This window comes from Myxocyprinus asiaticus, chromosome 13 (assembly GCF_019703515.2).
Source record: "Myxocyprinus asiaticus isolate MX2 ecotype Aquarium Trade chromosome 13, UBuf_Myxa_2, whole genome shotgun sequence".
NCBI lineage: Eukaryota > Metazoa > Chordata > Actinopteri > Cypriniformes > Catostomidae > Myxocyprinus > Myxocyprinus asiaticus.
Genome location: NC_059356.1, coordinates 34618674 through 34643231, shown reverse-complemented (window position 1 = coordinate 34643231; position 24558 = coordinate 34618674). Strand labels below are relative to the sequence as shown.

Below are 24558 nucleotides of genomic sequence, written 5' to 3'. Positions count from 1 at the left end.
ACCGCCATGAGACATTGAAAATGGAGGAGAAGAGAGAAGGTTGGGAGGGGGTTCTGGAAATTTCTAGAGGAAGGTGTCCATTTTGTAAATGCCATTGAAACACTTTGAATGCTCTCACTGTCAGATGTCATTAATCATTTTTATTATGAGCTCGCAGGAATAGTATGAACAAATGCAGTATTTTAAATTTTCTGATTTTCTTTAACCCTCTATTGTACAGTATTGCCATAAGGCAACATGTCATTTTCCTTTCTCACTATTCAGAAAAAAATAAATTGCATTGTTAGAATTCAAAGGACAGTCTTCAAAGAAACTAGTAATATGCTTTTTTAAGCCACATGACATTTGAGTTTTTCTCCAAGACCCTTACAGCAGAGACACATGCTGAAGTGCTGCTCAATTTGCACTAATAAACAGATATCTTCTATTTTGTTGTTGTTTTTGTTTGTTTTTGTTGTGTTTTTGCTGCACCATTGATAATTAAATAGATGTTTTTTGTTCACAGACCAGCCTTATCTAAGATAGTTTTACAGTAAATTGAGAAAATATGAATGTTGCCATTTGGCAAGACTGTACCTCAATGGAACTGCTCATTTCCTCAGTGGGAATTTTTAAAGTGGCATCGAATATATTAATGCATTTTTGGTTTTTTTTGTTTTTTTTTTTGTTGTTGTTGTGTTTATAGTAATATCTTTTTATTTAAGCATAAATAACACAATTATGGTTTATGTTTAATGTGTTCAGGAAAATGAACAGTTATATTCTACAGAAACACCAAGACTCTAGTATTATATTATATAAGCAATATTAAAGAAAATCCTAATGATTCACTCGATTTGAATAATTTTGATCAATTTATTTTTCCTTCTTTTTTCTTTTTTAAACTATTTTCTGTTGTGGTGTTTTTTTTTGTTTGTTTGTTTGTTTGTTTGTTTTTTACTGTACCATTACATTTTTCTAGTTTTCTAGCTAATTGTAAGTGCTGTATTTACTAAATTAATTTTAAAAATATTGATCCAAACTGGAAAAGTCTTAAATTATCTGCATCATATACTCAGATATAGTATGAACAAGTGCATTATATTACTTTTCTGATATTGCAGAATCAGTGTTGTTTCACTGATAAAGAGAGAGTTGAAAATCATCATTATGTTCAATCCTTTTCTTTTTGGAATCAATCATACCATTCTTCCACATGCATCCCTGTATGTATCACGTCTCACATCCCCTTGCTGAGAGTGAGCTGTTCAAAACAGAACGATTTAGAAAGTGTGACTCAGATCATATTAGTCTATGAGGATCAGTTGTACGAGCCCACTGTGAGACATATACACTCACACACACATACACACACACTGTGGGTGATGGGTACAGAGTGTTACCCAAGGCATTTCTCTTCATTTCATTAACTTTCGCACATTTTTCAGGTGTGAAGGAAACCTCCTACACATGCGTAAACACATGCTCCCACACACTCATGAGCACATAGCCCCTTCTCTACACATAATGTTCCAGTCTGCCCTGTTGAAACGAGCAGCATTGCTAGTCACCAGCATATGTTGTATTTTTGAATGCTGGTGTGCTCACCAGGCTTCTTAACTAGCATGACCAACAAGACTTCCTTGGTCAACCAGCTTCACCAGAAAGACCATGCTGGGTATTATCTCAATACTGCAAACTGAAGTAACTACACATTTAGTCAAAATTTGAGTTCTGACCAAAATTGGTCTCTTAGGTTTTCATAATGGGCACGTTTGCTGAGGTCCAAATCCGGGTGCGATTGTTCCCGGCGCCCCCTGCAGCGTTGGTCATAAACCGTCATTTTCCATCACAAACATGCACATGATGAAGAACACAACGTGGGTCGTGGAAACGACACTTGTGTCTGTGTGTCGCATGCCATAATTCAGCATAAATGCGTGTCCAGAAGGTGACTATATCTGATGTGTCTTTTTTTTGGAATGCCCAATTCCCAATGTGCTTTTAAGTCCTCGTGGTCGCGTAGTGATTCGCCTTAATCCGGGTGGCAGAGGACGAATCCCAGCTGCCTCCGCGTCTGAGACCGTCAACCCACGCATCTTATCACGTGGCTTGTTGAGCACATTGCCACAGAGACATAGCGTGTGTGGAGGCTTCACGCCATTCACTGCGGCATCCACGCTCAACTCACCACGTGCCCCACCGAGAACTAACCACATTATAGCGACCATGAGGAGGTTGCCCCATGTGACTCTACCCTCCCTAGCAACCAGGCCAATTTGGTTGCTTAGGAGACCTGGCTGGAGTCACTCAGCATGCCCTGGGATTCGAACTAGCAAACTAGCAAACTCCAGGGGTGGTAGCCAGCGGCATCTTTTACCACTGAGCTACCCAGGCCCCTTTTCTTGTCTTTTTTGAGGAGACAGCTGGTTGCTAGCAATGTATTTGCAGTGCTGCTTATGTTTCACTGCCCTTCATGGTGCACGGTTGTGTGTGGTTTTGTGCAACTGATGATATCATCATGCTTAGATCAGCAAAAACTCATGCACAAGTTAGTTTACTTCCTGAACAAGTGCGGAAGCGATTACAGGTTGCTTTCTCACTAATGTGAACTGTGCCACAGTTCTATTGCAACCGAGCTCAGACCACCTCCTATAGGAAGTCTTGGGTTCGCTTCCCGGTCTGCAAAACTTTCTAACTTAGCTTTTATATTACCAATTTTTCATGCAAACCATGCTCGGATTCGAACTAAACTGCCAGTGTGGATGCCTCTTAGAGTTAATCTTTCCTGTGATAGACAGGCTTGTCTCAACTTTGCTGAGATTCAGAGAAAACAGAGTGAGACTATTTTATAATCTACTTCTGGCTGGACAATCAAAAAACTTTGAAGCCATTACTCTGTTTCATTTTTCAGTTTCAACACATAAACAGCAGTCTGTAAAATCTCAGCCTCAATAATGTGGCACGGAATCCAACAGTCAGTCTAAATGTGTATGTATTTGTGTTTGTATTCCTGTGTGCTGCACATTTCTGCCAATTTGGATACAAGCCTGAAGCAAAATTATAGCTAGCCACATATTCAGAAGCTTGGGCGGAAAGGATATTTTTATGCTGAATAGTGGCGCTTTTATCAGGTCTTCTGCATTGAGCCTCTACCACTGGCTTACTGCCTGCGCTTATGGATTGTTTGATTGATTTTCAGCTAATAAGTAAGATAACACATACAGTATATACATACCGCATTTAGTTTACAACTGTCCTAGATGGTCTGTTGTTAGCTTTTTGTTACATTTTCATTCAAAAGGAAAAAATCTATAAACATATAAAGTAAAGCTGTAAAATTAATCAGTAAAATATTCGAGATTGCAATTAAACTGCTGTGATTAACTAATTGTGAAGTGTCAATTACAGCACTCAATTTAAATCTACATCCATTGCTTCAAAATAAAATTAGTTTTTTTTTTTTTTTTTTTTTTTTTTTGCTGTGGTATAGCATTGTAGCAAATCACAGGCATGTCCATTGTGCACATAAATGTATCAGCGAATCAGAGGCAATTAAATTAGTGTATGCATAAAACACCAATATTTAGGAACTCAGGAGTTCAATTCTCAGCTTGTTTTAGATGTGTCACATACACAAAGAACATGCAACTAAATATTGAATACAATTTCTAAACAAACAAACAATGTGCCAACATATTTGATTAATTCATTTGTTTTTCATAAAATTCCACTGATTACAACAAAACTCTGCCTTTAACTACACATTGTCATATAAACAACCAGTCAGTAACTGCACTGCCTGATTTAAGTACAATATCACATAACATGGTAACAGTTCAAGTCATATCTTCCAGGGTAGTGAGATTAATTTGGTAACCGCTCTGACTGAACTGTCTTTGATTCACTAAAAAGAGCCATTTGTTTTAGTGAAGAGTCATTTTATCAGGAACCAAAATACATTGGTTGTGCTGTGTGTTTTGCACTATAGATTTAATAGAGAGGCAGCGCTGCCACTGAGTAGCGGAGCAGGAAAAACATTGTCCGAGTATTTTAGTGCAGTGTTCCATCCACATCAGTAGAAAAATGCACGTTCAAGAACCGTTAACAGAGCTGAAAGTCATGAATATATTATGGTGCCGGTATTTTCTTTAAATGGAACTGGTTCTCGGTTCCCAACCCTATTATTAATCATGATTACAATATCAAGGTAAATAACTGTCAATTATGATTTTTGTCATAATCTTGCGAACACTACTTTAAAGAATAATCTCATCAAATAATGAATGTTAAGATCAACAGCAGCCTTGACTCGCTCTCTTTCTTTCTATTTAGCTGCTGTCTGTGACTCAGACTCTGTCATGAGGGTGGATGATACTCACTCCAGTTCGGTGGTCTTGACGCCGATATCGGAGGTGTCATCTGCAGACCTGTCTATCTCCTCTATTCACTCCCAGCACCCAGACAGCGCACTGGAGCCCACTGGTGCCACCAGCGAGACAGGTGCTCAGCAGAACAGCCCAACAGGGGACACACAGACAGACCCCAAAAAAAACAAACAACATCTGCACTGCCCTGTCTGCAAAGTCACCGTCAACTCCACCATTCAGATGGAGGCTCACAATAGTGGTACATACCTTTGTGTTTGTGTGAGTGTGTACATATTTAGTTATAGTTTGCGAGACAAAATTGTAGAATTAGCTTTATATTAAAGCTTAAGGGTTAAGGGATTAAGGGTCTATGGTTTGTGCCCATGTACAGTAGATAAGTAAGTGAATATGTGTGGATCTTTGTGATTGGATAAGTACTCTTTGTGTCCTTTTCTGCACCTTTCTATACAGGCACCAAGCACAAACTAATGTTGGAGGGACAGAGTGTGCTGCCACGACGACGAGGGAAAGCAATGTCATCCCGCCCCTCATGTAAAAGCAAGCGATTGGCCAGCAAAGGAAGTGTGGGTGTGGCCAACAAGAGCTTCTGCTGTGAAGTTTGTGAGATCCATGTCAACTCTGAGACTCAGCTCAGCCAGGTAACAATATACATATATGTAACATGCTGGAATAGCTTGATGGTTTTTTATTAAGTAACTCTCAGAACCCATCTTTGGGCTCAAATACATATGCCATTTTAGACTATAATCAAAAATCCAACACCAACCAAAGCACAGGCAGTTCCAATCCAGTTAAGTCATGAGTAATGCTGGTTAACCAAGGAGGTCTTCGTTAAAAAATGTAACACTTGATTTCTAGTGCCTAGTTTGTGTTTTCCTGTGAACATGACTCATCGGTTTTCTTACATTGATACTGGAGCTAGTTGGAAAATCTTGTGTGTGTGGCATGGTTTCCACTGATATTTAACAGTATTTCATGCTTCCCTTAAGCCACCTCTGAAGTGTCAAGTAAACAGAAGATGCTTTTTAGATACAGAGAAAGAGAGAGAGAGAGGTGTTAAAAAAGAGATTATTTTAAGAACAAGGAACAGCTGCTGGTATTTTGTCTTGGACAAGTATGAATTGTCACATTATTAATACTCCCCATCTTCAGTACAAGGACACTACTTGACATTATTTCAGGCTTAAAAAATTCACCTTTATAAATACATAATTGTTGATGTATTTATAATTGTATATTAGGGCTATTAATCGCGATTAATCACAATTAATTTATGGTACATGATTCAATAAAATCATGATGGTGCCACGGATGGCCACCTCGGTATGGAGTGCTTCTACTGTTTTGTTGTTTTGTTTGTTTGTTCTGTGTTTAGTTATCTTTTTCCAGTCAGTTTTACCAGACGAATTGCTGAACATTCGACAGCATATACCAGTCAATCTTTTCCCGGATTTTGAATATTCGGACGTTTTGTTTGACATTTTAGTCGGAGGCGCGGCTGTGCTGTTTAAACGCGCTATGAGACGCAGGCGAGGGAGACGAACAGAATTTGAGAGGCGATGGGCGATGGAACATGCTTTTACATCAATGAAAGTTGGTGTACAGATGTAACAACATTAAAGAGGATGTGCTGTCCTAATTTGGAAGCGCTCTTTATTTACTGTAAGCCTTTCTACTCGCCGTGGGAGTTTTCCCCGTTTATTCTGGTGAGTGTGTATATCGCGCCAAACGTGTATTTGAATGCCGCGCTGCAACAGCTGGCTGATCAAATCATAGACACAGAACAACAATACCCGAACTCAGTTATTATTATTCTTGGGGATTTTAACAAAGCAAACCTCACACGTGAACTGCCCAAATACAAACAGCACATTACATGCCCAACCAGAGACAGGAACATACTGGATCATTGCTACACAACTATAAAGGATGCATATTGCTCTATTCCTAGAGCAGCTTTGGGATTATCTGATCACTGTCTGGTTCATCTTCTTCCAACCTACAGACAGAAATTAAAATCTGCTAAGCCTGTAGTAAGGACTGTAAAGAGATGGATCAATGAAGCAGAGCTGGAACTACAAGCCTGCTTTGACTGGACTGATTGGAGTGTTTTTGAGGCTGCAGCCACAGACTTGGACAAGCTCACAAATACTGTTACATCATATATCAGTTTCTGTGAGGATATGTGCATTCCTACTAGGATTTATTTAACATTTAACAACGACAAACCATGGTTTACAGCGGAACTCAGGCAGCTTCGTCAGGCCAAAGAGGATGCTTACAGGGGTGGGGATAAAGTCTTGTACAATCAGGCCAGGAACACACTGAATAAGGGAATCAGAGTGGCTAAAAGAAGATACTCTGAGAAGCTAATGACCCTGCATCAGTGTGGAGTGGCATGAAACAACTTCCGAATTACAGGACTCCTACCCCCAACCCTGTGGTGGACCAACAACTGGCTGACGACCTGAATGTGTTCTACTGTAGATCTGAAAGGCTCAATCTCACACCCCACACCCACTCTGACCTTCACTTCACACAAACACCAACACCTCCTGCAACCCCCCTCCTGCTACTCAACCTGCACTTAAGATCTGTGAAGATGGTGTGAGCCACGTCTTTCGAAAACAAAGGATAACGAAAGCACAGGGCTCAGATGGCGTTTCACCTGCATGTCTTAGATCCTGTGCTAACCAGCTGGCCCCCATCTTCACACGGATCTTCAATAGATCACTGGAGCAGTGTGAAGTCCCATGCTGCTTCAAACGTTCCCCATCCCAAAGAAACCAAAAATCACATGACTTAATGACTACAGACATGTCGCTCCTGACGTCTGTGGTCATGAAGTCATTTGAGAGACTGGTGTTGGCCCACCTGAAGGACATCACTGGACCCTTTCTAGATCCCCTTCAATTTGCTTATCGAGCAAACAGGTCTGTGGATGATGCAGTCAACATGGGATTGCATCATATCCTGCACAATCTGGACAGACCAGGGACATATGCAAGGATCCTTTTTGTAGACTTCAGTTCGGCTTTCAACACCATCATCCCAGCTATTCTCCGGACTAAATTATACCAACTCTCTGTTCCCACGTCTGTCTGTCAATGGATTACCAGCTTTCTGACAGACAGGCAGCAGCTTGTGAGACAGGGGAAATTCACTTCCAGCACCTGTACAATCAGTACTGGTACCCCCCAGGGATGTGTGCTCTCCCCACTACTCTTCTCCCTCTACACCAACGACTGCATTGCCAAGGACCCCTCTGTCAAGCTCCTGAAGTTTGCAGATGACACCACTGTCCTCGGCCTCATCTGAGATGACGATGAGTCTGCATACAGAAGGGAGGTTAAACAGCTGGCTGTCTGGTGCAGTCAAAACAACCTTGAGCTGAACACGCTCAAAATGGTGGAAATGATTGTGGACTTTAGGAGGAACCCCCAACAATGTCCCCCCTCACCATTCTAAACAGTACTGTGGCAGCAATGGAGTCATTCAGGTTCCTGGGCACTACCATCTCACAGGACATGAAGTGGGAGACCCACATTGACTCCATTGCGAAAAAGGCCCAGCAGAGGTTGTACTTCCTTCGCCAGTTGAGGAAGTTCAACCTGCCACAGGCGCTGCTGATACAGTTCTACTCAGCGGTCATTGAGTCTGTCCTCTGTACTTCAGTAACTGTCTGGTTTGGTTCAGCTATGAAATCAGACATCAGAAGACTACGAAGGACAGTTCAGACTGCTTAGAGGATTATTGGTTACTCCCTGCCCCCTCCTTCAAGAACTATACACTTCCAGAGTGAGGAAAAAGGCTGGAAAAATCACTCTAGACCGCACTCACCCTGCCCACTACCTTTTGGAACTGTTGCCTTCTGGCCAACACTTCAGAGCTCTGAGCACCAGAACAGTCAGGCACAGGAACAGTTTTTTTCCCCAGGCTATCCATCTCATGAACAGCTAAAACTGCCCCTTTGAGCAATAATGAATATGCAATAAACAGCTTAGTCTTTGTATATTATCCAACACATCCTACCTCTTCTGCCATTACATTCCCTTGCACTGTACATAACCGATTTGTATTTAGATTTGCACTACGTATGTGTGTGTGTGTGTATGTATGTATGTATGTATGTATGTATAAGTATGTATATATATTCATATATGTGTATGTATGTGTATATGTATGTATATGTATGTGTGTATGTGCATGTGTGTGTGTGTGTGTGTGTGTTTGTATGTATATGTGTATGTGTGTGTGTAAATATACAGTATATATATATATATATATATATATATATATATATATATATATATATATGTATGTATGTATGTATGTATGTATATATTGTCTATTGTGTATTCTATATATACTTTTTTCTTTTCAATATTTATCTATTTTTTATTCAATTTTAATTATTTTTTAAAAGTGTTGTTGCTGTTTTTGTATTGTTGTGTACTGGAAGCTCCTGTCACCAAGACAAATTCCTTGTATGTGTAAGCATACTTGGCAATAAAGCTCATTCTGATCTGATATGAAAACAATCATTAAAAATCATCATAAATATATTTACTTTATAATTTGTCTGCAAAAAATTGGTTAGTTATCATTTATTTTATTTATATAAATATGTACATATTAAAATGTTCAGTGGTCATATTGTAATTAAAATGTCTGGCATTTTCCAATGCACTTTTATTAATAATCGGATCGAATAAGCAGATTCAATTCATATCAAACTTTTTTGGCAAGAGAAACTTAAGTGTATATTGCCAGTGCATTTTTAGACAATGTACGTACAGATTTAAAACATATTGAAGTTTAATTTGCTGAAGTTTAAAATCTCAAAAGTATTAATTTCTCTGGCTGCCATTCAGTCTCTGCAAGTATACCTGTCTGCAGGTTGTTGAACAGCCAGGTCCTTCTCAGTTTCTATCACGCACACGCTGGGTATCACTGGGGCGGTTTCGCTTTCGACAATATTTCAGATAAAAAAATTCAAAGTGATTGAGCACTTTTGGGTGATATGAAGAGACACGGCATCTTGTCCGTATATCTCGCATGCCTGGTTCTCTGCTTGCAGGTGAAGTCTTCATTCTCCGTACAATAAAACCGCTACCATGTTCATTATGCCCGGGACAAATGTACATTGTACAAATGTGCCTGGGTTTGTTTCTGGCAGACAACAGATTTCCTAACCCCACCCACACCCTAATCAGAGCCTGTAAGGCTGAGTAGCCTGCCAAGAACAACTCGGGACACCTTTCTCCTTTCGTGTGAAGTTTCAGGAAGGAAAAAAATGGATACTGTATTAATTGTGTTTTTTGTTTTTTTCACGTTAAATTTTACAGCCCTTACTGTATATATATATATATATATAAATACTTACGTATACATAAATATACATATAATTATCATAATTAAATATATTTGTTTGTTTATTCACTCTAGCACATGAACAGTCGACGGCATAAGGATAGACTGGCTGGGAAGCCCCCCAAGCCCAAATTCAACCCTCACACCAAGAGCCAGCCTACCTCAGCAGCATCGGTGAGCATATACATGCAAAATACACACACATACACACACACACACACACACACACACACACACACACATATGTTTACTATCTAAATGAGGACATACCTTAGACTTCAAATTTTTTAATGTAAAGCTTATTCTAAATACATCAGTCTAACCCTACCCCTTAAATAAACATTCATTTATTTATTAATCGTTTTGATTACGTCCTCAAATGTCCCCAAAGGAAAGTTTTGTCAGATTTAGCTCACTTTCAGGGACAAATTTGACTCCAAACAATAGCTAAGCGCATACACAAACACACACACACACACACACATTCAGATATAGCAGCTCAACTCTCCTGGTGTCTTGCAGCAGGGCATCAGATGGAATGGTTATGCCAGTGGTGCTGTGTCTGCAATGAAGAAAGTTATCAACCAATGCAATCTCTCCTCTCTGTCCTCACAGGTTAGTGACAACTTGTGGCCAATCAGCAGCCCATGATTACACTCTCTTAAAGTTCTATTGTGTAATTTCTGTGACTCTAATAGTACTAAATGTAACTGCAATCTGTTTGTTTGAGCGGCCCAAATGAAATGGACATAACAACACTTGCTCAACAATTGGCATTAGTTTGGGGTGGCACTCTCTTTTTTGAGCAATGGAAGATGAGGGGAGTGTTTGAATACAGTCACTGTTGTTGCTATAAAGTGCAACAGTCTGGTTCCGAAAGTAAAAATCCCATTCATTTTCTCCATAGGGGAATAGATTTTTAACGATAACTTATAAACCTTTAAAGACAGACCTACCATGAGCTAAGAGGTTGTTAATCAATGGTATATGTCTTTGTTAAAGCCATCAGTCAGTGTTATATCATCTCCATTTTTTTTAAAATCATGTTTAATAGTGGAATTTCTTGAGAACAACTACAATACCCATGATCCTAAAGAGAAACAATCCACCAATCTGAGAAATGTAGTGGACAAAACATGCCAAAATAGCCCAGCAGCGACCGCCCTCTCCCATGACACCCTACAAATGACGCAATCGAGTCTCCCTACACTCACAAACTACTTAAATCTGAGTATTTTGCAATACACTTTAAATATATTATTTATATACTGATAATGAACAACTCTGAATATTTTCCATCTTTTTTCATTCAGTTATGTCATTCACAATGCTTCATGGGACTGTAGTTCATTCCCTCATTAAAGACTTGTACCTTAGCCTTTTTGTCAGATTTTCAAATATTTTTTTGCTTCAAATCAAAGTTTGTAATGTTGTGATGCACCTCAGAGCTGGTTGGTTTGGTTCATGGCTTAGAACTCTTTTTTGAAGGATTTTATGAAATCCCACTGGAATAAATGAATGGGGAAAATACTTCCAGAACACTGACGGCTGCAAAAGTGGGCGGGAACTGTTGTACTCTATTCCGTTTGGTGCCGCTAGTGGTGAAGAAATTACATACTTCAACTTTAAAAAAAACTGTAAGATATCTGTAGTTCTGCATTGTGATTAATTTTCTTTCTGTGTCTCTCTCTACCTCTCAGACTAAGCTGGTTCTACAGAAGCAATTGACAAAAAATTTGACCGCCAGCTTCCTTCACACCCCCTTAACTCCACCCACCCTCTGCACTGTTGCAGCAAATCCGCAATTCGCACTCCGTCACCCACCAGGCACTACCTTTATTCAGACACCAATCCTCGGCCCCGCCCTCTTTCGGCCAGCGCCCGGACCTCTGAGAGCCACGCACACCCCCATTATTTTTTCACCTTATTGATCACCCAAAATGAGCTCAAACAAAACAAACCCTCTTTCAACAAGGGTGCACATTTCCGTAATTTAGTCTTATGATCCGTTCTCAGTGTTGACGGTCCGTGTACAAACTTTGTCTGTGCTCCTGCACTCTCCAATCTGATACATAAATACACACACACACACACATATATAAACAAACACGCACTCTCATAGTGTTCCCTATCCTCTTCAAAGACTGTGCCCTATGTGGGTCACTCTTGAACTATGCAGCAAAGAGAGAAGATGTGTGTTTGTGTGAGAGAGAGAGAGGCAGAGAGAGAGAGAGTATAAAAGACCCGAAAGGGTGGAAACAAGACCCATATACTGTATGGGAGGGGCCTCTACGTAAACATCAGCCCACTATGCAGATGAGCGCATTGGGCGATTGACAGAATGCTGATGTAAGAAATACTGATAAGGAAATGAAAGAGAATTACTTTTAGAAGGATATTTAGCTTTGCTTTACGAGATATTTATCATTATTCAGATATTAATCAGGTTTTTAATTCTATAATTTATTAGAGAAAAGCCAATTTTAGAGACCTATAACTGCTTTAGCTGTTTGTTTAGTGAGGAAATGCAACATCCCTTTACTTGATGCTTCTTTTTAAAATTCTTTTTACAGTATTTTCAAATGTTATTTGTCTTTTGTCATTGTTCATCTTGTTCCATATGCATGGAAGTTTGCTGTTGTTCTGTGTATTCACATGCATTTTGAGGAACCTCATCTGACCGATTTTTCTTACAAACACAAACCTCATTGGTCTGTCAGTTTACAGATGCGAAGGCTTTCCGTCATGGGTAATGACAGAGTAATACTGAGTGTGAGTCTAATAGGCGAAGGTGACAATTTTGTAGCACGGCAATGCTCTAATTCTAACAAACAGACACACTCTCACGCACTCACACACTCCCAATCAGTGCCCCAGTTTTCTTAGTGTTGATGTGTAGATTAGGTGATTTGAGATTGCAGATGCACACACACAATCTCAGATGAGATGGTTATGGTTGAGTCACAATGTGACATGGCCTTTTATGTCCACATATTTTGTTCTCAGTATTCCCTCATTGTGATCTCACAAAGGTCAGTGTGCCTGTCAAAATCTGTCCACGTCCCATCTTGATTAAGATCTGAACCCATACCGTATCGTTTGTTTGTGTGCGTGTGATCCAAAACCTGTCGTGGGTTCATTATTTCTTTGTTTCTATTCAATTGAAGGAAAAACATTTACATTTTGATGCTGAAATCTTCACTGATTTAGGGCGTACTCACACTAGGCCCGGTTGCCTTGTACTGTGCCCAAGCACGATTATCCCCACTTCACCGCTGGCCTGCACTCGCATTGCACTTAATGTTCCAGGCCTGAGCACGCTTACGTCATTACAATGCGACTGTTTGTTTTGAAGAAAATAGGAAGAAAAGCACTCTCGCACAGCAACTCTTAAGTCCAACAAGTCTAACGTTACATACTTTGTGGCTTATTTGGAGTCGTTTGGGGCACAGTGACACACGGCCCTCTCACATGCCTAACTGTCGACAGCATCGTACCACTGGAATTGATCCTTTTAGTCCGATGAGCTGCCAGATTTAGCTTCAGATACTGAACCCGCAGTTTTTTCAACTTGTCACGACATTGCTCATTGGTTCTTTGGTGTCCACATGCACAAAGATAGTCGCAAATTTGACCAAATATCTTGGAGTTCTTGTGTGTTGTATCCAGTTGTTCTTGTATACTCTCGTCTGCCCAAATTTCCAGTAAATACTGCACTTCTGCTGTAGACCAAAGTGATCTCTTTGCTGGCATGTTTGTTAAATGAACAGTTGAATCATTGGCATCATGTTTCGAGTTCCGTGTTTGGCCACGGTTAGCGATCACACTAGATGCGTACCATGCCTGAGCCAACCTCTTCAAGCGGGCCAAGGCACGGTTCAGCGTACCGGGCACGGTATGGAATGATCACACTAGTAACATTAACTGGACTTTGGGGGTCAAACGTGCTCGGGCACGGTACAGGTCGCCTAGTGTACACCCTTAGATGCGGAGAGGAGCCATTGCCAAAATACTGTATAATGACTATAATTGGCGTCAGTGCATACATCAATACGTTCTCTTGAAAGGGATTTTCGATGCAGGATCATTTTTTAAATTATGCTCACACAATGCTCTGACAGAAATTTATTTAGGAATAAAAAAACACACCGATTACAGGTGTACTATGGCTTTCTTCACACTGCACACAAATCAGATTTGGTTTTCAAATCCGATCTTTAAGAGCGACTGTCCGTACCGTCATTTTGCAAGAGATGGAATCTAATCTGTTTGTTAAGACTGTATAGGCAATATCCAGCATATCTACATTTGTTAATATGGAAACAGTGTAAGTGTTGGCACAAAGATATTTTCTTATACAACAACTGAGAGAAGCTGTCAAATAAACAACTAAGGAATTTTACGCATTCATGCAAATACTGCCCAAAATTGCTGAGTCATTCACTCATTCACTATTTACTACAGTGAATGTCAAATATTTTGCTATTTGAGGAATTAGTGTATTGACAATGTTGCGCACTTTGCATGAAGTTTCATACACGTCACATCCTAAATGGCAAAAAAAAAAAAAAAAAAATACTCAAAATATACGATCTGACCATTGACAGGCGCATAACAAAAATCTGATTTTAATAGATATAAATCAGAATTAAATCCTAAGTTTATTTGCTGTTAAGACTACAGGCAACTAAACAGATTTAAATTGAATACAGATTTGTACAAAGCCAAAGTGTGTGCGTCAGCCCAAATATTTGGATCACTTTGACCAAGGATCAGTGTTTCCGATTGTCATCTAATGGTATTTGACCGGCTATGATTGATCATAACTGATTCCAGACCTGTAGAAATAGCTGTTAATGTTAAGTCTATGTTTCATCTCTCATCTCGTCTGCTTTCTTTTTTTCAATGTGCCCAAACATACAGAGCTTTTTGTAAATATTTTATGAATACAGCTTTTAAAAGTGATCTATGAAACATTAACATTTATAATATATACACTGAGAATTAGAGTAAATATGTAGACTTTTATGAGATGTTTAATGTAGATTCTTTATCTGGTTATTGTAATTAATGTGACAATAAGAACGATCTCTACTTGATGAAGTTATTACTTATGTTGCCATTTCCGCAGACAGAGACTTGCATACAGAAATAAGGAGATAATCTAATCTGAAGTAGATAAGTTTATGTAGTTTTTATGTCAAATCAAAGTGCTTTGATGTGTGTGCGAGAGAGAGATATTCAGCATTTCGACAGGATGGGGTATAAGAAATATTGCTAAATAAGGGCTGCTGGAGACCCAAACACTCTGATTAGGCCTCACAGCCTGGAGTCACGGGTTCGTCTCAAGCCCACTCAGGGCTCTTGCTTTTCAGAGGAGAAATTGCCCTTGCGGGAATGAAGCCAGGGGCCTTGAACAGAACTAACAACAGCCATATTGAAACCAAGCTACAAGAGGCACAACATGAACAAATCTTCTTTTTTTTTTTTTTTTTCTGAGGACACTTTAAAACAAGGATTTTGTTTGGACTCCATGAATGGATTTCTCCTATTTGTCTATTTGTGTGTGTTTTGATCATTCTTGAACTTCACACTGATCTCCATATTCAGTTTAGAAGATCTGTGGAAAGACCAAATGTGAATGACTAAAAAACATTTGTCAATCAGTGGATTCCTCCAGGTCATCTGGAGGCAACTTCCTTTTCTCCAGAACAATGCGAAAAATAGAAGACAGTGTAAGATTACTTACATTATTATTCCATTCCTAGTTTTATCATGCTGATAAGGTCCATTCAACCATGGTTGGTTATGATAATAATGACTGTGACACTTACTAGCTAGTTAGTAATTTCACATATTGTCCAAAAGTAATCATTCATATTCTGTCAAAATGTATTTTCTGTCATCATTTTCTCACCCTCATGTTGTTCCAAACCTATATGACTTTCTTTCTTCCATGGAACACGAAATGAGATGTTAAGCAGATTGACAGCTTCAGTCACCATTCACTTTCATTGTATGAAGAAAAGATTAGAGCTGTTGATTAAGCATGTTAATTTAGTGCAATTAATTGAATGTTAACCCCTTACACACTGAAGGCATTTTGATGGATTTCCGCTAAAATGTACCCAAAAGTAAAAAAAAAAAAAAAAAAAAAATTGCACAGAACGTCAATTTCATGGTATACATTTTTAGAAAACCTTTCAAAATTTAAGAAAATATATTTGGATTCTGCTCAGAGACTCTTATGCTACAACACCTCTCACAAAACACAAAATATGAGCGTTAAAAAAATAAACTTTTCAGTTATTATTCAGTTTGACACTATACCTTTTTGACAGTAAGTATGGATGGTCAAAAAATTTACTTTGGTGTTGTTCTCCAACATGTCAACTACACCAGGAAAAAAAAATTGTTGATAGGACAAAGCAGTCCAAACTTATAGCATATTGAATCACGACTTCAAGACTTTTATTTATCAACGTGTCCAAATAACCTCTCAAAGCAATAATTAATGTGTTTTATTGAACATTAAAACTGAATAACTGCAAAAATCTAAAAAATATACAAATATTTAAAGGTGCAATATGTAACATTTTCCATGTAATATCCGCCTTTTTTTGGCCAATTTGTGAACGGCTTGTAACGCAACTTAACAAGTGAGCCCTTCCCGGACTTCCTAGGTTGCCTATTAAAGCCTATAGACTGATTTTCATGCAAAGGGAGCAGGTCGGTTTTGCCGGGAAAATCCAAAGGATGTGACATTTATGCATGCTCCCGAGGGCCTTGCCTCAGTGTTTGTCTTCCACTATTCAACAGCGACAACAGTCTGCAACACTAGGTAACATTATCTTAGAGATGGAATCCAGCAAACGGCTGGCTCCCAGCACAACATCGACTCCTACACAAACTCTACAAAAAATTGCAAGATACCTTGCTTCGTAACTTTCAAATAATTTCAATGACCTTCTCCTTATACTAAAAGTCAGATTAATGTCAATGTTAATCTGTAATTATTCAGCAAGGTAAACTACAATAACACATTAAATGAATGCTAGACAATGTTCAAGATAATGCAAAAAGCTCCATTCATTAGTGTAACGTAACTTGGTTATACAGAAAATATATACATTCTATTATTATAAAACAATAGCGCATTGATATATCAAAATGACAGTTGTGATGGAACTACTGAATTGTGTCAACATATTGTTTTGGCTGATGCTCGCTCACTCGCGTCCCTATGGAGTGTGTGCACGAGCGCGAGCAACAGGTAGCTGGCTGCAGTTCACTTAACGGCCACAGGTGTCATTAATAACAAGGGTTTCAGAATCTTACATACTGCACCTTTAAATTAGTCCCATTTGATGCATTTCAGTGCACTCTGGCTCCTTTTTCCATCACTTATTCCATCACTCCTCCAAAAAAATGTGCGTTGAGCGCCCTCTTGTGCACAGTCTGTGTATGTGTGCTCTGGTTCTGGTCCACAGGAGGGACACCTGACTTGACCAAATATGGAATCTGACACTCTCTAGAGATCCAATGAGAGCGATCTGACACATCTATGACGTAAATGATCGTGTTTCAGGGAACAGCGTTGCTATAGCGATCCATATTGGCACTGGCCTGGCAGCATTCATGAAACTCTGGATCTACGCAATAGATGACGTCGAGTGAGGGCTTGTTTGATTCAGGATCGCTGGCTGTAAGTTGTGATAGTCATTTTCTATATTATGTTTATTTTTCATGAAGTAGTAAACCAAAATTTTTTTGATAAATATATTTGGATTTCACACACTAATAATCACTGTAGTTTGGTCTATGAATGAAAAAAATATATTAAAAAATTATATTCTACTAATCAAGACCTTTCCAAAGATATATAACACATGGCTGTGATCTTTTTTTATCTTTTTTACTGTTTTTTTTTATTTTATTTTATTTTATGTGATTGTTGTTATCGCAAATTTGAGAATTTTTAAAAACTGAACAGTTCTAATTTATCAACTAATTTAAAAGCAGTATTTTAGAATTTTTCAGATCAGCTACATCCATTGTAAAGATAAGAGTCTAAGCTTTAAAATGACACCTAATTTGTGCAGATCAAGCAAGTGGTTGTTGAGTAATAGCTTAATACCTTAATTTTTCTTTCTCGTGATCAGCGCCCCCTAGAGGGCACGGTACCGGGTCGCTCCGGGTTTAAGCGGTTAAAACATTTATGCAATAAATCATGCCCCCTGACCGGTATATAAATACAGCAAAAAGGTATGTATTTCCTTACAATCTGAGCTATTCAAGCTTGAAGACATGCATATTTACAAGCCGCTTCAGCAGAGGGCAGTAAACGCGCCTCAACAAACCTCACAATCAGCCCAGCCACAGAATGAGAGCCAGTCAAACAGGACACACTCTCAACATCTGTACAAAGCATAACAGAATGCAGGGATTGGGAGACACCCCTTTCAAAGTACAACTTTTAACTTGCACAGTGTCCTAAAAATGTGGCGTTTATGACACTGAATACCATTGAGACGCTCCAAAAGTGTCTGCCTGACGCATGTGTACATAAACGACAATTCAGAATAGCACAGATGGAACGTGAGAACACGTCCTGTGAGAACAGGACAGACTGACAAACTCAACTGCAAAATTGATTGCTGCCAACTGTAGACTTGTTCAATGATGTACGTAGGAATAAAACAAAAAACAAATTGACTTCTAAAGTTACTTTTTGTATTGTCTAATGAACAGTGTTGGGGAGTAACAGAATACATGTAACGGGATTACGTATTTAAAGTACAAAATATAAGTAACTGTATTCCACTACAGATACAATTTAAATCATTGGTAATTAGAATACAGTTACATTCCAAAAGTATTTTGATTACTGAAGAGATTACTTTGCATTTTCTTGTCATTTGTTTCATTTAATATTTAGTCCTTTCAGATGGAAAACATTTATCCACAGCGGTGAAACACTTTCTTATGATGTGTTACATTCATACGAGCAGACAGAGAAGTACATTTGAAGTAAGTTTGGAGCAGAAGAAATAGAAATAAACCTTGTGTAAATTGTCAGCTTTACGCTAAGCTAAAATGCTATTTCTAGCCATTTTACATGCACATGTTACCAGGCACGATCATATTTTTTTATCAAGAAAATTCACATTGGATCATAATTTCTTTTTTTCTAGTAAGACCTTTGATATTAGGGCAAAAATCATATTCTTGATAATAATTTTTGTATTGTTTTCATGTAAAAATATCTAAAAATCCTTAAAACAAGATCAGTTTGATTTATCTTGTTTTAGAAACAACACTGCATAAGATATTTAGGTTTTTCAGAGAATGTATTTTTAACGTGTATTTTGTTTTACTGTACTGGCAGAGTTTTTATAGTCAAAACAAGTGAAAAATCAACCAGTGCCGAAGAAGTAATCCAAAGTATTTAGAATACGTTACTGACCTTGAGTAATCTAACAGAATATGTTACAAATTACATTTTACAGCATGTATTCTGTAATCTGTAGTGGAATACATTGCAAAAGTAACCCTCCCAACCCTGTTAATGAATGCTTTACTTGTCTGCGACAATAATGCAATATATTTAAATCTACATTTATTGTGTTTATTATACAGTATATATTATATTTAGAATTATTTGAATTATTATGTATTATTTGAATTATCCTTATTTGGGGGCCTTTCTCAGCAAATACTGATATATGCACTGTAAAAAATTTCTGTAATTTTAATGGTAAAAGACTGTAAAAATGCTACAGAAACAAAAACATTAATTGATTAATGAGTATTAACTGTAAAATATACAGTAACAATTTTGTATATATTTTAAGACAATACAGTAGTTTTTACAATAAAATGTTGTAAAAATAAAAATGTTTAGATGTAAAAAAGTATGATTTTCCTGTATAATTAATGGTAAAAAATATACATTATGTTTAACAAGAGAGTGCATGTACATTTTACAGTAAATTATTGTTAAAATTACAGTAAAAAAACAATAATCAGGCGTTCCCACAATTCCCTGCATAACCCATCATATTTCATTATATTTTATGGGAATAGTTATGTTTCTTCTTATTTTTAATATCAGTTACGTACATTGAGGTGTTCTGTTTTATATTTAATGTAGTTTAGTTAATGTTTACTGTATTATTTAAATTTCACATGTGTTACCCTGATGGTGTTTAGTGTTTGTGTGAGTGACACTGAGCACTGTCTCTACATGTTTATTGGTCATTGCTCCTGGAAGAGCCACTATTGGTGAACCTCATGTCATCACGTGCTCTTCTGTAATTTTTACAGTGATTAATAATACCTTATATAGTAAAAAGCAGTTTTTTACAGTTTCGGAAGGTTAATATAAAGTTTATGACACTTATTTTCTGTAAATTTAACAGAATTTTGTTTTGTTTTTTTACAGTGCCATCGTGTTCATGTAAATTACAACAGTTTTGCAAAATGTACAGGTTGTTCTGTATTTTTACTGTATCTTTTGCATAAGTATTCTGGCTACCACAGCTGCCATTTCTTTTTTTTTTTTTTGGTTTTTTTTTTTTGGTAAAAACAACAGGATATTTTTTATAGTGTGTTATTAATTCGATATCTTAATCAGCATGCCATGTAATTAATTTGATTAAAAAAAAATTATCAATTGACTGCCCTAGATAACATGCAATGAAAATGAGTGGTTACTGAGAATAACATACTTCCTGATATCTCCTTTTGAGTTCCATGGAAGAAAGAGATACATACAGATTTGGAACAACATGAGGGTGAGTAAACGATGGAAAAATTTACATTTTTGGTGAACTATAAGGTCTTTCTGTTTGTTGGGTTTTTTATTTGTTTGTTTTTCAGTACAGTGAAATTCAGTCTTTAAGCAATAATGACAGAAACTGGAACATTTTGACAGTTTCTCTCTCTCTCTCTCTCTCTCTCTCTCTCTCTCTCCCCTTTCTTTCTCTTGCATGTTTCTTCCCTCATCTTGTTCTTTCAATGTAACGTGAGCTCTTAATGAATGCAGCTCTGTTGGGTGAACATTGGAAACAGCTTCTTTTTTTACATTTCCCCCTTTTTATTTTTCACTGGTGTCTGATGGAATGTGATGTAATGGAACGTTTGCTGTGTCACATGTCATGAAGACATCAGTTTCCAGCAGTGACAAGACAGTGAATGGCATTTCAATTTCTTTCAAAGTGTTAACTTATGTCCACTATATTGGTTCAGGGCAATTTTACCATTAGACACTTTTTAACTTCCTACCTTGTGCCAAAATACATACTGAGGAATGGCTAAATGCCAAATTTAAAGTTTAGGTTTTTTTTTTAATAATCCTCAATAATATTTTTGTATGCTCATTTTGTTCTGAAGGGCAATGGAAAATAGAACTCTGTCACCATGATCATCACTATATTTATGATTTCTTTTTTAAGTAGGGGCCTATCCCATAAATATGCATCTATGTGTGTGTGTGTGTGTGTGTGTGTGTGTGTGTTTCGTTGTTGTTGTTGTTGTGCTGAAAAATATGTAAATTGTGTCAAATCCAGCTAGATGTTTCAAAGGCATGAACAAAGATTTTAATCATGCTTAAAAGGGGACATGGCCAGTATTGCATAATTTAAATATTGACAGACTTCTTTGTTCATGTTGTGCTCATACATTTCCTTCTGCGACTGATCTAACATTGATCAAAACTGTTGGCTGACACAAAAGGATTTTGCTCCTTGGTTTTCTGACTCATTTGCTATGTCTCTGTACAGGGTGTGTATGAATGCGTAAAAAAAGAAATAAAGGAGAATGCAAGAGAGAGAGAAAGCGAAATAAATCGATTAGATCTTCCACTCCAGTGCTCTGGCTGTTCTTTTCAGGGCTTATGGGACTCTTGGTTATTGACGAAGTGTTGACAGCTTGTCATGGTGTTTTGCTTTATGGCAATCGTGTCGAAACATCCCAGTTCTATGTAAACCAGACCTGCCAGGCGAAGGTCAATCATTTATAACGCCATCTCACACCAGCCCTCGATGAAACACACGGCTTACAACAGCACCTCCCATTTCAATTCATTGATCCCAAATCTAAAGATCTGGCTCCTCCGTGTGTTTATGAGGAAAACTGCAAGAGTGGGGCTGAGAGGTCAACTGTATTCTTTTAGTAAGTGTTTTTCAAGTCTTACAAACTATGGTAAGCCATTTTTCTTCAAACATACAAATGGCTATTTTAAAAACATACATCAGACTAGTTCCACTGATCCAATATTGACATATGCTCCATTGGTATTGCTAAATAATTGCATTGATGATGATTACCACTTGTCCCTCTTTTTCTTAAAAAAAGAGCAAAAATGTAGGTTACATTGAGGGATGTTTACAATGGCAGTGAATGGGGCCAATCTGTAAACTTTTAAAGACTAATTGTTTCAAAATTATAACCACAAGACGTAAACAATTTGTTGTGTTAACATGATTTTAGTGTGATACAAATCGCTTACAATCTTTTGGGTGTAAAGTTATGTCCAATTGTACCCTAAAACAACCATAAAATGATGATTTAAAAAAATGTACAGCTTAAATAATACGCAAGTTTTTAACAGAAGAATTAATGCAAGTGCTTTTATAAAATGATAAGCTTCACGTTTCTGCCTTTAATTCCTCCAGGAATTATCCCCATTCACTTCTGTTGGAAGTGCCTCACTGTAACCACGATTTTGGCATTTTTTTAATGGAAAAGGCGGGACTAGTCTATTTTTTGTGGTAATCAACATTATGCCACAAATGCTGTCGACTGAGCTAAACTTATACTGAACCCAAAATATTTCTTTAAATATTTTAATAATTTTTACATTTTAATCTCAGTTGTAAGATTTTTACTTGAACTATCAAGTGGCCATTTTTAGACATTGCAAACTGTAATAATAATAAAACAATCAATTGTCAAATAATAAATCATTTACATATGAAAACGTTACTGGAATCTAATGTTGGATGAATGCTTGTTTTGGCATTTCGGTGGCACTATACACTGCAAAATATTCCTGATCCATGAGATTATTGCGTGTAATACCTAAAGGTTGATTTTTATGTAATTTAATTTAATGTTTAATATATATACAGCTGCTGGTCATATAATTAGAATATCATCAAAAAGTTGATTTATTTCACTAATTCCATTCAAAAAGTGAAACTTGTATATTATATTCATTCATTACACACAGACTGATATATTTCAAATGTTTATTTCTTTTAATTTTGATGATTATAACTGACAACTAAGGAAAATCCCAAATTCAGTATCTCAGAAAATTAGAATATTGTGAAAAGGTTCAATATTGAAGACACCTGGTGCCACACTCTAATCAGCTAATTAACTCAAAACACCTGCAAAGGCCTTTAAATGGTCTCTCAGTCTAGTTCTGTACCCTACACAATCATGGGGAAGACTGCTGACTTGACAGTTGTCCAAAAGACGACCATTGACACGTTGCACAAGGAGGGCAAGACACAAAAGGTCATTGCAAAAGAGGCTGGCTGTTCACAGAGCTCTGTGTCCAAGCACATTAATAGAGAGGCGAAGGGAAGGAAAAGATGTGGTAGAAAAAAGTGTACAAGCAATAGGGATAACCGCACCCTGGAGAGGATTGTGAAACAAAACCCATTCAAAAATGTGGGGGAGAACCACTACGCACAGACGTATGCAAGACATGGGTTTCGGCTGTCGCATTCCTTGTGTCAAGCCACTCTTGAACAACAGACAGCGTCTGAAGCGTCTCGCCTGGGCTAAAGACAAAAAGGACTGGACTGCTGCTGAGTGGTCCAAAGTTATGTTCTCTGATGAAAGTAAATTTTGCATTTCCTTTGGAAATCAGGGTCCCAGAGTCTGGAGGAAGAGAGGAGAGGCACACAATCCACGTTGCTTGAGGTCCAGTGTAAAGTTTCCACAGTTAGTGATGGTTTGGGGTGCCATGTCATCTGCTGGTGTTGGTCCACTGTGTTTTCTGAGGTCCAAGGTCAACGCAGCCGTATACCAGTTAGTTTTGGAGCACTGCATGCTTCCTGCTGCTGACCAACTTTATGGAGATGCAGATTTCATTTTCCAACAGGACTTGGCACCTGCACATAGTGCCAAAGCAACCAGTATCTGGTTTAAGGACCATGGTATCCCTGTTCTTAATTGGCCAGCAAACTCGCCTGACCTTAACCCCATAGAAAATCTATGGGGTATTGTGAAGAGGAAGATGCAATATGCCAGACCCAGCAATGCTGAAGGCCACTATCAGAGCAACCTGGGCTCTCATAACACCTGAGCAGTGCCACAGACTGATCGACTCCATGCCACGCCGCATTGCTGCAGTAATTCAGGCAAAAGGAGCCCCAACTAAGTATTGAGTGCTGTACATGCTCATACTTTTCATGTTCATACTTTTCAGTTGGCCAAGATTTCTAAAAATCCTTTCTTTGTATTGGTCTTAAGTAATATTCTAATTTTCTGAGATACTGAATTTGGGATTTTCCTTAGTTGTCAGTTATAATCATCAAAATTAAAAGAAATAAACATTTGAAATATATCAGTCTGTGTGTAATGAATGAATATAATATACAAGTTTCACTTTTTGAATGGAATTAGTGAAATAAATCAACTTTTTGATGATATTCTAATTATATGACCAGCACCTGTATGTGTATATATATATATTATTTTGCAAATTTATGTAGTTAATGAATATCAATGAAATTTTCACATTTATTTTGAGATAAAATCCTTATTTGTTATTTTCAGATTTGTTCAAGGTGATTAA

At 37.7% G+C, this 24558-nt stretch overlaps 1 protein-coding gene across 1 annotated transcript in view; it reads left to right on the top strand.

Moving 5' to 3' along the window:
- The window catches only part of LOC127450497 (zinc finger protein 385D-like), a 170795-nt gene extending 156637 nt beyond the window's left edge, over positions 1 to 14158 (top strand). The window contains exons 6-10 of the mRNA XM_051714670.1: positions 4315 to 4608; positions 4821 to 5008; positions 9819 to 9917; positions 10266 to 10358; positions 11444 to 14158. Of these exons, the coding sequence (XP_051570630.1) occupies positions 4315 to 4608; positions 4821 to 5008; positions 9819 to 9917; positions 10266 to 10358; positions 11444 to 11674 (905 nt within the window). The 3' untranslated portion in view covers positions 11675 to 14158. The remainder of the gene's footprint in view (positions 1 to 4314; positions 4609 to 4820; positions 5009 to 9818; positions 9918 to 10265; positions 10359 to 11443) is intronic.
- The last annotated feature ends 10400 nt before the right edge of the window (positions 14159 to 24558 follow it).